Source organism: Episyrphus balteatus, chromosome 2 (genome assembly GCF_945859705.1).
Source record: "Episyrphus balteatus chromosome 2, idEpiBalt1.1, whole genome shotgun sequence".
Taxonomy (NCBI): Eukaryota; Metazoa; Arthropoda; class Insecta; order Diptera; family Syrphidae; genus Episyrphus; species Episyrphus balteatus.
The window spans coordinates 43,337,959-43,352,364 of record NC_079135.1 but is presented as its reverse complement, the minus strand read 5'-3'; the positions used below and the strand labels follow the sequence as shown (position 1 = coordinate 43,352,364).

At 28.5% G+C, this 14,406-nt stretch overlaps 2 protein-coding genes across 2 annotated transcripts in view; both read right to left on the bottom strand.

The window, feature by feature from the left end:
• LOC129908795 (klarsicht protein) overlaps positions 1-14,406 on the bottom strand; it is a 443,345-nt gene that overhangs the window by 339,034 nt on the left and 89,905 nt on the right. The gene's annotated exons all lie outside the window — the stretch shown is intronic.
• Positions 11,600-13,385, bottom strand: LOC129908799 (uncharacterized). Its single transcript, XM_055985563.1, has one exon. It carries the CDS (start codon positions 13,068-13,070, stop codon positions 11,622-11,624), a length of 1,449 nt encoding a protein of 482 aa, XP_055841538.1. The 5' UTR covers positions 13,071-13,385; the 3' UTR covers positions 11,600-11,621.

Below are 14,406 nucleotides of genomic sequence, written 5' to 3'. Positions count from 1 at the left end.
TTGCTCCTAACTTAACGAAAGAATTACCGTTGAGCTGTTTTGAACATTTTTGAAAAAAGTGCATCTAATGCATTTTTACCATTTCTAATTCAACGCCATTGCATTTTTGCTCCTAACTCAACGAAAGAATTACCGTTGAGCTGTTTTGAACATTTTTGAAAAAAGTGCATCTGATGCATTTTTACCATTTCTAATGCAACGCCATTGCACTTTTGCTCTAAGCTCAACGAAAGAATTACCGTTGAGCTGTTTTGAACATTTTTGAAAAAAGTGCATCTGATGCATTTTTACCATTTCTAATGCAACGCCATCGCATTTTTGCTCTTAACTTAACGAAAGAATTACCGTTGAGCTGTTTTGAACATTTTTGAAAAAAAGTGCATCTAATGCATATTTACCATTTCTAATGCAACGCCATTGCATTTTTGCTCCTAACTCAACGAAAGAATTACCGTGAAGCTTTTTTTAACATTTGTGAAAAAAGTGCATCCAATGCATTATTACCATTTCTAATGCAATGTCATTGCATTTTTGCTCCTTACTCAACGAAAGAATTACCGTTGAGCTGTTTTGAAGATTTTTGGAAAAAAGTGCATTTAATGCATTTTTACCATTTCTAATGCAACACCATTGCATTTTTGCTCCTAACTCAACGAAAGAATTACCGTTGAGCTGTTTTGAACATTTTTGAAAAAAAGTGCATTTGATGCATTTTTAGCATTTCTGATGCAACGCCATTGCATTTTTGCACCTAACTCAACGAAAGAATTACCGTTGAGCTGTTTTGAAGATTTTTGGAAAAAAGTGCATCTAATGCATTTTTACCATTTCTAATGCAACACCATTGCATTTTTGCTCCTAACTTAACGAAAGAATTACCGTTGAGCTGTTTTGAACATTTTTGAAAAAAGTGCATCTAATGCATTTTTACCATTTCTAATTCAACGCCATTGCATTTTTGCTCCTAACTCAACGAAAGAATTACCGTTGAGCTGTTTTGAACATTTTTGAAAAAAAAAGCATTTGATGCATTTTTACCATTTCTGATGCAACGCCATTGCATTTTTGCTCCTAACTCAACGAAAGAATTACCGTTAGGCTGTTTTGAACATTTTTGAAAAAAGTGCATCTAATGCATTTTTACCATTTCTGATGCAACACCATTGCATTTTCGCTCTTAACTCAACGAAAGAATTACCGTTGAGCTGTTTTGAACATTTTTGAAAAAAGTGCATCTGATGCATTTTTACCATTTCTAATGCAACGCCATTGCACTTTTGCTCTAAGCTCAACGAAAGAATTACCGTTGAGCTGTTTTGAACATTTTTGAAAAAAGTGCATCTGATGCATTTTTACCATTTCTAATGCAACGCCATCGCATTTTTGCTCTTAACTTAACGAAAGAATTACCGTTGAGCTGTTTTGAACATTTTTGAAAAAAAGTGCATCTAATGCATATTTACCATTTCTAATGCAACGCCATTGCATTTTTGCTCCTAACTCAACGAAAGAATTACCGTGAAGCTTTTTTTAACATTTGTGAAAAAAGTGCATCCAATGCATTATTACCATTTCTAATGCAATGTCATTGCATTTTTGCTCCTTACTCAACGAAAGAATTACCGTTGAGCTGTTTTGAAGATTTTTGGAAAAAAGTGCATTTAATGCATTTTTACCATTTCTAATGCAACACCATTGCATTTTTGCTCCTAACTCAACGAAAGAATTACCGTTGAGCTGTTTTGAACATTTTTGAAAAAAAGTGCATTTGATGCATTTTTAGCATTTCTGATGCAACGCCATTGCATTTTTGCACCTAACTCAACGAAAGAATTACCGTTGAGCTGTTTTGAAGATTTTTGGAAAAAAGTGCATCTAATGCATTTTTACCATTTCTAATGCAACACCATTGCATTTTTGCTCCTAACTTAACGAAAGAATTACCGTTGAGCTGTTTTGAACATTTTTGAAAAAAGTGCATCTAATGCATTTTTACCATTTCTAATTCAACGCCATTGCATTTTTGCTCCTAACTCAACGAAAGAATTACCGTTGAGCTGTTTTGAACATTTTTGAAAAAAAGTGCATTTGATGCATTTTTACCATTTCTGATGCAACGCCATTGCATTTTTGCTCCTAACTCAACGAAAGAATTACCGTTAGGCTGTTTTGAACATTTTTGAAAAAAGTGCATCTAATGCATTTTTACCATTTCTGATGCAACACCATTGCATTTTCGCTCTTAACTCAACGAAAGAATTACCGTTGAGCTGTTTTGAAGATTTTTGGAAAAAAGTGCATCTAATGCATTTTTACCATTTCTAATGCAACACCATTGCATTTTTGCTCCTAACTTAACGAAAGAATTACCGTTGAGCTGTTTTGAACATTTTTGAAAAAAAGTGCATTTGATGCATTTTTACCATTTCTGATGCAACGCCATTGCATTTTTGCTCCTAACTCAACGAAAGAATTACCGTTAGGCTGTTTTGAACATTTTGGAAAAAAGTGCATCTAATGCATTTTTACCATTTCTAATGCAACACCATTGCATTTTTGCTCCTAACTTAACGAAAGAATTACCGTTGAGCTGTTTTGAAGATTTTTGGAAAAAAGTGCATCTAATGCATTTTTACCATTTCTGATGCAATGCCATTGCAATTTTGCTCTTAACTCAACGACAGAATTACCGTTGAGCTGTTTTGAAAATTATTTAAAAAAAGTGCATCTAATGCATTTTTACCATTTCTGATGCAATGCCATTGCAATTTTGCTCTTAAATCAACGAAAGTCTCGCTAAATGGGAAAAGTGCATTTGATGTCTCTTAACAATTTGCCAAAACTTCTGGTATAGTTAACTCTTAAGGCAATTCAAAATTTCTTTAATCGAAACCTCCATACGAAATCGATTACCAAAAAAATATATCGGTAATTTTGTTTAGTAAAGACCCAAACCTATTTTTTGAATATCGATTTTGGTTCGATATTCAATTTTTTCTATTTTTATAATTCACAGCCACTTATGGTCAGCAGTTGAATATAAGTAGCGCTTTTGATGAATATTTTCAGTGTCATCGACTTGAAAATTTGAAATCGAAAGATTCGAAAAAAAAAAAAAAAATCGATAACAAAAAATTAAAATCGAAAAAGAAAAAATAGAAGAAGAGAAATGGAAAATGGATAATTTAACCGAAAGAGCATTTTTTAGAAACGTAAGTTTTAATTTAATTGATTGTTATTATATAAATTATAATATTTTTTATTAGTTCGCCGGCATGCAGTGGTCAAATCCGCGCCATTGGTTTAGGAGGACAAATAATTTGGTAAGCTAAATGAAAAATTGATTTTTTTGTTAAATATATATTAAATTTTTAATATTTTAATGTTTAGCAACAAATTACCAATGTCCAAGAACCAGTCCCACCCATCGAATTGATTGGGGATGGACCACACGTGCTGGTAAGCTGTCATTTATATAATTTCTTATATCTTGATTTTTTGTTCTTATTTCTTCATAATTTTCTTCCTTTCTTCAGCCCAATCTAGGCGTGGTATATTATCCTCGCCAAAATATTATAGCTTCTAGGACTAGGGTGGTCAGAATCCACCGAAGAGTCCATTTTTCAGTAAGAAAATATTTTGACATTTAATTTTTTTAATAATATTTTTTATTTTTTGATATTTGATTGCTATGTTTTTTTTTTTTTTATTTTCAGAAATTTAATTTGTTTCTCCAGTGGGTGAGGAACAAATATTGGAAATTAGAGCGATGGCTTAGGAGGAGATTCGATAGGAAATCCTTAATGGCAATTTTGTTTTCAATTTGCTTATTTATAGGATTATCTGTTTATTGATTTATTTATTAACTATATTTTATTTAATTATTCTTTTGTTTATTTTCAGGTTCAATGGTTTCTTTTTTTTAAATAAATATTTACTTCTTTTGCAGTTTCATTAACTTAACCTTTTTGTCTTTTCCTTTATTTTGGTGGATAATTTTCTATTCTATTTTTTATTGATGTTTTCAGGTTAAGGGAAGAATTTTTTCTACATAAATAGATTAGAAAAATTAAACGAATTCAAACTAGAAAGAAATTAGAATATAAGAGTTGAACAAAAATATTCATGTCGGCTCCCAATTGGAATGGAAAATTGAATTGAAATTTCTGAATCAGGTTTGAAATCGTTTAAATTTTTTTCTCAACCATTTTTTTTTTTAATATATCGTGGAATTCGGAAATAAACATTGTTTATGTAAGTGAGTATATACTTCAATTTGTGGTCAAACTTTGTTCAGTGATAAGTGCTAAGTGACAAGTTTTTAGTGATAAGTGTTAAGTGACAAGTGATATAATAAAAAGAGGATTAGGCCTACTGGGGAAACCTCTATAAAAAAAACGCATCTGGTATTCTACCCCATTGGGTGATGTGGAAAAGAATACGGCAATTTTTAATTTTTGTAGTTTTAGTACACAGAAAGTTTTTTATGTGCATTTTAGTATTAAATTTACAGCCATGGACAAAGAAATAGCACACTTTCGATTATTCTTACAAAAATTGAATTTATTTGGGACCTATGTACTTAAATATTATAATTTTTAATTGAGGACATGAATTAGCTTATGAGGATTCATAACATTAAAAATTAGAAAGTATGTATTTCATGTCAATTAAATTTTTAAAAATTATAATTTGTAGAGAATTCCTTTTTTCTTGCGGACAAAGAAATAGCACCCATTCCTAAAATCGTAAAAAAAAACATTTCTAAGCAAAAATTCTTACAAATTATAATAAATTCAGTATAGCGAAGTTAATAGATACTTTGTTAGTTGACCACGATTTTTCTTAGTTTTTTGGCTCTCTTTGGAAAACTTTTAACTAACGTCTGGCATCTACTTTGTGGGGTAGGATACCATCCTATTTTGATTCCAGCCCAAAGATTGTTTGAATTTCGTTGTCACAATCACCACCTTGACATCTTCCATAGATGTTAAGACCCTGACTTTGAGCTGGTCAGGTGCAAACATCGTTTTTTTTTTTTTTCATGCGAAAACCAAACTTGTTCTATTTTGATGCATTTTTTGGGGTCATTGTCATGCTTGAATATTCAATTTACTTGCGAGAAATATGATTCTATTGTATACTTAAGTATATTAATATGGTAGAATGCATTCATTCTGCCGTCCACCTAACCAATGAGCCCTTTCCATGGTAGGAAAATGCGCTCCAACCATCCATCTCATCCTCTTTGTTTCATCGTTTTGATAGAATACTTAAGGTTGTACTTTTTACACTTAGGGAGATGGAAATTGTTTTGCCATTGGATACAATGCAGTTTACCTTTATTTCAACATTTCAAAAGACTTTAACTCAAAACTGCATGCTTTTGTTCAGATGTTTTGTTAGCAAATGTTATGTGATCTTTGATGTTTATATTATAACATTGGCACAATTACACAATTAAGTCTTCTTCTTATAAGTCCGCTTGACACTTTTTCCACCGAATTCTTTGTTAACTTTGGCCATAATCGTGCAAAATGATTTAAAAGGTCCACATTTGCATTTCTTTCTGATCGCTCTATCCACTCGTATGGAAGTTTTGTGGGGAAGAAGCTTGCGTAATTTATTTTCAGAGTTTAAAATTTTATTTGCTCTTACTAAATAAAGTGCATTATCCTCGATTTACTAGAAAAATTTAGAGTTTAAGCTATTTGAGAAGGATTTTTTCCCTGACTGTGAACCTCGAACATAATTCTCCTTTTTTTCGCAGTTTAATGAACTTTTAAACCCGTTTTTTTTTTTTCTTTGAAAGACTACTTCAACAAAAAACAAAAAATGTAGTAATATAAAGGAGCACATTATCTACCAGTTTTTCAAAGTCAACTTTTTGATAGGACTCATAGTTTAATAGGCAAAAACACAATATTTTCGACATTTGACACGTTTTAAAACCACGATATCTTCTAAACGATATCTCGTAGAAAGAAAAGTGTCATGACATTTTTTTTAGGAAATAACAAAACCTACAAGTCATCCATATACTTTTTTTATATAGCTTCTCCCGTTTCAATGTTATACATAAAAAACATAAATTTTCGACATTAAAACATGAATAACTTTTTATGCACACATGGGACTTTTGGAGACTTTTGACATTTTATGTGATGAGTTATTTGACCAAGTCATTACTTAATTAAAGATTTTTGGAATGAATGAATTGGAATTTTCTCAAACATCTTTAATTTTGACATTTTACTTTAATCGACATTTAAATGCTCTGTACCAATTTTCAGCCCTATGCGAATTATTTATGGGTTGAATGTCTAATTTGTCTGGACTATTTCTGCATACAAAAATAAAAATAAAACGTTTTAGTAAATATCTAACAAGAATTATCCAAATATATCACCACTAAATGTCGCATATAAGAGATCATATCAATTTTGGTGCCCAAAATCAGTCTTTATAGGTTGTCAAACAAAAAAATTGATTTAATAGCATGAGAACATAAAAATAAAGGTTTTTTTGCTTTTTTTGATAGGTCTCCGCCCGCGTATATTTTAAAACCTCATTTTTGTAACACCGTGTAAATTATTGTTAGGTATACTTTTTGCTAAAAATTTACTTTTCATAAAAATTTAAGTATGGCTTATTCTTCAGGAAATTTTATAAGCTTTTTAATGATGTAATTTTTTTAAAGCTTTGCATATTAAAAAATCGATATATTGATAAAAGAATATAGAAAACGTAGTTTTTTCGGCTTTTTTTTTTGTAAATTTTGATTGACTTCAAAAATTTATTACTTTTTTTCTACAAAACTTACAGATATAAATAAAGTCTCAATTTCTAGCTTAAGTAACAAGCTATAATATGGTGTTATTAATTTATAAATTTTTAACCAAAAGTGGTAAAAAAAAAATAAAATTATAATATTTTTGTATTTTTTTTTTTTTTTTTAAGAAATACAAACATTTTAAATTTTACAATCTACCTGCACATGATTTGTCACAGCTTCTTTTATACTTGTTTGATTTGTCTGATTGAGGTATCAATGAAAAGGTAATATCACATATAAAATTAAAAAAATAAAATCTTTTAAAATTCTTTAAAAAAAATAAAGCAATAAAGGCTTCAATAGCAAAAACAGACTAAGTACTACTTTTTACCGCTTTGGTTACTTTTCTTATGCGTTAATTATAAATAATTTTTTTACACAAACGTATGCTTAATTTGACATATAAAACATTACTGTACGTCAATTACGAGCGTCTTGAAAAATAATTGAATGGTGCTTATACGCAATTCTAAGCAAAATTCAAGGTATTTGGTCGGAAAAATTTCATATTCTAAAAACTTTGATTTTGATTTTAGAAATCCTCTTATTACTTCGGTATTTGTTTTTAAATCACAATAAATAATGGGGTCTCTAATTAATGATGATATTTAAGGCTCATTGTATGTATTTTAATCAAATAATAATACTGCAAATTACCATCATTTTTGAAGGTTTTATTCGTAAAATACTATGTTTTCCAGTGTTTTATACTAATATTTTCTCCCTCTTTTTCTGACCACCTACATATACATTATATATTTGTATTATCATTAAAAATAGTACTCAAAATATTAAATATTAATATTAAAATTATTGCTTTACAATGTCTACGAGCTTTTGAAATATCATAAAATCAGAAATTAGGTAAATCTATGGAAAAGTTGAAATATAACAATCCACCTGCACATCATTGCTCACAGTTTCTTTAATAATTGCTGGATTTTTAAAAGAAAGACAATATGATATATAAAATTAAAAAAAAATATATTAACCTTGAAAATTCATAAGAAAACTCAAGCAAGAAAATTTTAAATTCCAAAAATAGACTAAATATTACACTTAACTGTTATGATTATATTTTTTCAGCAAACTTGATAAATAAAATGAATTTTTTTTTAAACAATAAGCACTTAAATTGACGTATCAAACATTATTCTATGCCAAATAAAAGCTTCATGAAAAATAATTGAATTACACTTATGAGTAATTCTAAGCAAAATCTAAGGTATTAGGTTTAAAACTTTTTCGTAATATAAATTGCATTTGTTTTTCAAATTTTTTTGGCCACATTTATTAAGATTTGAAATTATAAAAGGAAATGTCAATATGTATTACAGTTTATGAAAAAAGTTAAAAAATATTTCATTTTCGAATTCAATTGAAGTTAAAAAAAAAATTAACTTATTTTGTTTTAAGTTCAACATTTAAATATAAAGTTATTTTTACTTCATTCAATAGCCCTTATTGTTTATTTATTTAATATGTTAAATGCTAACATTAGAAATAAGCTTAAATACTAACAATGGAATCATTTAACTTAAACTCAATATAAGAGTAATAATTGTCAATTAATCACAATAAAATATACATATATTAACATTGAAACTAAATAAACTAATATAAATAACAACAGAAAAAACAACATTCTGGTAAATTAATTAAATTGATTAAAGAAGCTATTTTTGAATTTATGGGATTTAACATTATCATTAATAGAATCGATTATATGAAAGTTTTTGTTAAAAATATTAATTAGTTGATTCATAGAGCTATTGACGCCATAGTTAGATCTACTAAAAACTACACAAATTGGTAACCTATTTCTTAAACCAGCACGCCCAACATTAAAATTCAGTCGATCCAACACTGAAGAAGATATTGAGCCTCTTATTATCCCAATTATAAAACATAATTGCAAATACTCTCTGTGAACTGAAAGTGATGGTAAATTAATAAGTTTAAGTCTATCCGAGTATGGAGGTAGGACAATTCTATCGGACCATGAAAGAAAACGCAACGAAAATCTCATGAACCTTCTCTGAACACTTTCAATTCTGTTTATATGAATCATATAGTAAGGTGCCCACACTATACATCCGTATTCAAGAATTGGCCTTACAAATGAAATATATAGAACCTTCAAAACATATGGATCCTCGAACTCCCGCGCAAATCTTTTGATGAAGCCAAGTGTTACATTGGCTCTTTTAATAATGTGGTTATAATGATCAGTAAAAGTTAGTTTCGGATCTAAATTGATTCCTAGGTCAGAAAAATTTGATAATTTACATAATTGCGACGAATTTATCTCATAGTTATAAGCAATTAAATTTTGCTTTCGTGTAAAGCTCATTGATTTACACTTGTCAATATTTAATATAAGGCGATTTGTGCAACACCATTCCCAAAATCTTTTTAAATCTTCTTGCAAGAGCTTACAATCGGATAAGGAATTTATTGTTCGAAATATTTTCACGTCGTCAGCATAAAATAAAGTTTTTGAGTTTTGGAAAACAGAAGGAAGGTCATTTATAAATAACACAAAGAGCAATGGGCCTAGGTGACTTCCTTGAGGTACACCAGAATTTACTCTAAAGTTCTCAGAACAGTCATTTTTAAACAGTACGCAGTAATACCTGTCTACAAGGTATGAAGATATCCATGAAAGAAAGTTCTCATTTAGTCCAATTCTTGTTAGCTTTTTCAAAAGTACTTCATGGCTTAGTTTGTCGAATGCCTTACTGAAATCAGTAAATATGCAATCAACTTGTTGCTTTTTCTCAAAAGCATCAATGCAAAATGTTGTAAACTCTAGTAAGTTTGTTATCGTCGATTTTTTCTTCACAAATCCATGTTGATTTTCACATAAAACAGAGGAACAATTAAAGGAAAGAGTGTCACATACTAAGGATTCAAAAAGTTTTGGAATAACGGACAATTTGGCTATGGGACGATAATTAGTGACCAAATTCTTAGGGCCCTTTTTATGAACCGGTCTGAGGTAAGCATATTTCCATAGAGTAGGAAATTTTGAACACTTTAAGGATTCATTGAACAAGAGATATAATGGGTAAGACAAATAAGATGAACATTTTTTTAACATAAAAGCAGGTAAGCCATCTGGACCAGGACTTATATTATCTTCTAGTTTTAATATTTTATTTATGATTGAGTCTTCAGAGATTGAAAAATTAATAAACGCCAGATGAGAATACTCTTCCGTTGAGGAATAATTATCTTTGTTGGAAGTTAAATAGCAAAAGTTTAAAATTTTATTTGCCAAAGTCTTTGAGAAAATCAATTATTTCAATGCAAAAATTCAGTTTTTATCAAAAAATCCAATTAAATTGAAGTAATTTTTAATTTTTTTTTTTTTTCAAAACTGTAATAAAAAATACCTTTTCCTCTTCGGAATTCATCTGATTATAATAGTGGCCAAACATTTTTTTAAATAAAATCAAATTTTACTACGAAAAAGTTTGAAAAAAAAGACATTTCAAAATTTTTAGTAACGTTTTTTTTTTTCAAAATTCTGACTTGAGGACAAATCTTTCAAAAACTCTTGATTATATTTATAGTGAATTTAATTATTTACAGATAGAAATGAAATTCTGGCTATTTAAAAACGTGTATGCAAATATTGTAGGTGCTGCCGTTGTGTTCAAAATATTTTGTTTGCGTTTGAAGTCGGTTTGTGAGAAAATTGAAGATTATCTTTTACTACCACACATTTTTTTTTTCCTTAAATTAGCTAGGGAATCTTTTGGTATAATTTATTTTTTGAAATTTAAGCAAAAAAAAAATGGTTTTGTTAAAAAAAAAAAAATAAATTTTAATTAAAAAAAAAACATTTTTAAACTATAGACTTTAAAGTATTTTTGATTGCCGACGTTTAAAAAAAAAAAGATCCTCAAAATCAGATCTGTTCGGTCGGGTTTAAATAATTTGCTTTAGTTACTCCACTAATAAAAATTATTGCTTTACAATGTCTACGAGCTTCAAATTAATTTTTCAAATATCATAAAATTTAAAATTTCATAGGTAAATCTATGAAAAAGCTGAAATATTGTAAACCACCAGCACATTATTGCTCACAGTTTCCTTAATAATTATGGTCAACAAGGTTTTTGCCTCGAGAACCAAACATACTTTTTGGTTTTAATCTTCCAAAAAATGTTTTAATCTTTCCGATATCTCTGTTACTGCCCGAGATATTTAAAATTTAAGGAGTTTTCTTTGACTCAGAAACAGCACTGGCCAACCAAATTAAACTTTTTTTGCCACAAGAACCAAAATATACTTTTCTAAAGGTTTTTGGGTTGCTGAACTCGAATCCACAATCAAAAAAATTCTATTGGCCTCCGTTCTCCTCCGTTATTGAAATATTTATAACGGTTATATTTCAAGAACGGAAGCTAATAGAATTTTTCTGATTGCGGCTTCGAGTTTAGCGATCCAAAAACCTCTAAAAAAGTATATTTTGGTTCTTGTGGCAAAAATTGTATCACCAGGGACTTAAACTTAAGATTAAATTTAGTTTCTCTTTGGCTTACTAACTGAAACTTAAGATATCTCCAGCAATTTAAGAGATATCGGAAAAATTTAAACAGTTTTTGAAAGAAGAATATAAGTTCTTATAATCACCGCTACAGATAAAAATCTTTCAAGCTTTTTCTTTTTTTATTACTTATATGCAAACAAAAATTATTGTTTTTTTTTTAATTTACAAAATTTCTTATATAAAATAAATTTAACAGATTAAATCCATGATTATTTTTAATTTTAATTATTTTTTCGATAACAATTCTAGCACAAATAAACAAATACCCAAACCGTAGAATATAGCAAACCAATCAAAAACACCTCTAAACTGCTTTAAGGACATTGCATTAATCTTATGTTTTCCACTCGAATTTTTGAACAGCTCTTTCAAAGAATAACCTTTTGAAATTTCCTCAAGATGTCCATGATTAAATAACTGCATTAATCGATTTTGAAATTCTGCTTGTAATGCTGACGTTTTTGGAAAATATATCGAAGTATGAAAGACAAATATTGGTCGTTTGAACATAAAATAATTATCGTAGTTGACTGTAACATTCTTAAATAACTCTGCAAAAATATCACCCAAAATCAATGCGTACTTATTTTCTTTGCTTTTCACAAATTCTTCAATCATTTCCAATTTTTCAGCATCCACATAGATTGTGTTATTTTGTAATCCTGGAATTTGAATAATAAAAGGTGATAGTCCTAAATTTGTAAAAAAATTATAACCATCATTTACAACTTCTTCAATATTTTGTGGTAAATTATAAACGCGATTTTCTTTCAGGCTTTTAAAAATCAAACCCTCATATGAACTTCGAATAACGATGAAAGCCATAAGCCAAAGGATAATGAAGGGCCGTTTTGTAAATTTATGCCCGTAAAATTTTTGTTTGATATTTTTGTAGATAATTTTGATAATTTTTTGTCCAATAAACAATCCAATGAGAATTGACCAAGTTAACCGATCAAATGGATAGAGAAGAGTACCCAAGTAAGTGAAGATTGTGGGTATTTTTATGATTATAAACTCAGGTAAAGGAATATATGGATAGGAATATGAATAAAGTTTAAATCTTTCTTTGGAGCAAAATGAACTTCCAATTAATAAATCAGCTTTGTGTTGTTGTAACTGCAAGCAAACAAACCAATAGATTCGAAAAAAATATTGGAATAATCTGTTTATGCATCGATAAGGTCTTTTACTCACAATTTTGAAACTATCAGAAAATTTGGATGTAATAACCAACCGGTCAGTGAATGAAAATGAAAAATTCATAGCTTTGGCAAAAATGTTTAAAGTGTCACCATCAATTCCGAAAACTTTTGGTTTTGTAATATCAGTATAATCCAATTTTATATTAGGAGGTAGAATCCAAAGAATCATGTTCAAAGGACATTGCCAAAGATTTTTAAATTTTGATGGAAATATTGATTTACTCCATAAAAATTCTCCATTTTTGAAAATATTATAAATCTTTGGACTTGAATCTCGACATTTCTTCTCATTGAATGGAAAGAAAGTGTAAATTTTTATGACGTCCTTGACATCAATTAGAACATTAATGTTTGTTATCATTCGAATAAGACAATATTGAAAAATGTGTTCCATTATCAAATCTGGATTTTTAGTCAGCAAAGTTATCAAATAGAATTGGTGTCTTTCTCCCATTGATTCCTGGTCCATTAAAATTCTGTGAACAAATGGAACATTTTAAAAAATAACAATTCTTCTACTAATTTCTTCAACTTACTTGAATGATTCAAATGAATCTATGAAATACAATTGAAACTGCATTTTATTCGAGTAAATTTCATTGCTATTCAAAACTATCGAAAAACCATTGTTTTTGGATAGAAAATTGTTGACTACATCTTCAAAATAGTACCGAGTTGATTTTGATTTAGTTTCTATTCGAATTGCAATGTCTTGAGCAGAAGATGCTTCTGAATCATTTTCAATTTTTTGCAGAATTTTTGCAAAGCATTTTGAAATATTTGCTCCTTGTAAAGTGATTGGAGTTACTAGAAGACAAACTATGATGAACCACTCCATATATTACAAAAGTCAATACTGAATTATTTAGCTATTACATTTTTAATTTTTCATTATAATTTATTAGCTTAACCCAAGATCATAGAAAGTGATGCATTTCTATTGATAATAAAAATTAGTTAAAATAAAGTGTCAGTTGATAGTATTTTTAATGATAATAACTGTGGTAATATAGCAATAAAACCTGAGTATTATTTCATTATTTACCCTTTTCGTACCAATTTTATACAATAACGGACAATGGACATGGCATGTGATATGTAGCGAATTAAAATAAAACTATGTGTCGCTAATGGATTTAATTGAAAACAACCGTAATTAAATTAAAGTTGATAAAATAGTTTGACATCAAAATAAAAATAATTTTTAATACTTAATTGTCGGGACAAAAATCCATGAAATTATGGATTAGATTTAAGGCTTTGAACCTTGAAAATATTTGAAATTGAAATTCTTATGCAGAGAAAAAAAAACTCAGGAACAACTTTATTTCTTTTCTTTTTCAAAAATGGAATATGAACAACCAAAACCTCATTTTTTAAACACAACCGAAAACAATAATAAAAATAACTGTTTTTCTGTTTCTTTTTTTTTTTTAGTTTTATAATTCGCAGTCTGTTTTTCAGAAAAATAATTTTTCACCATTACAATTCTCGAGACTGTGAGTCTTTTTCTTTCTTTTCTCTAGTCGTAAAATACAAAGAATTAAATACTAATAAATTGCAAACAAACATTGATTACACAAAACAATTTAACAATTAATAAAATTCATTTTTTTTTTTTTTTAATTTTTTCAGATTAACATATAAAATCCAAGAGGATTTTGATTTTCAAAAATTTAGTCGATAGCAATTCAAGAACAAATATAAAACTACTCAAAACACAGATTATAGCAAACCAATGAAATATTTCCTTAAAATTCTTTAAAGATATTGCTTTAACCACATGTTTTACTTCGGCAACTTTC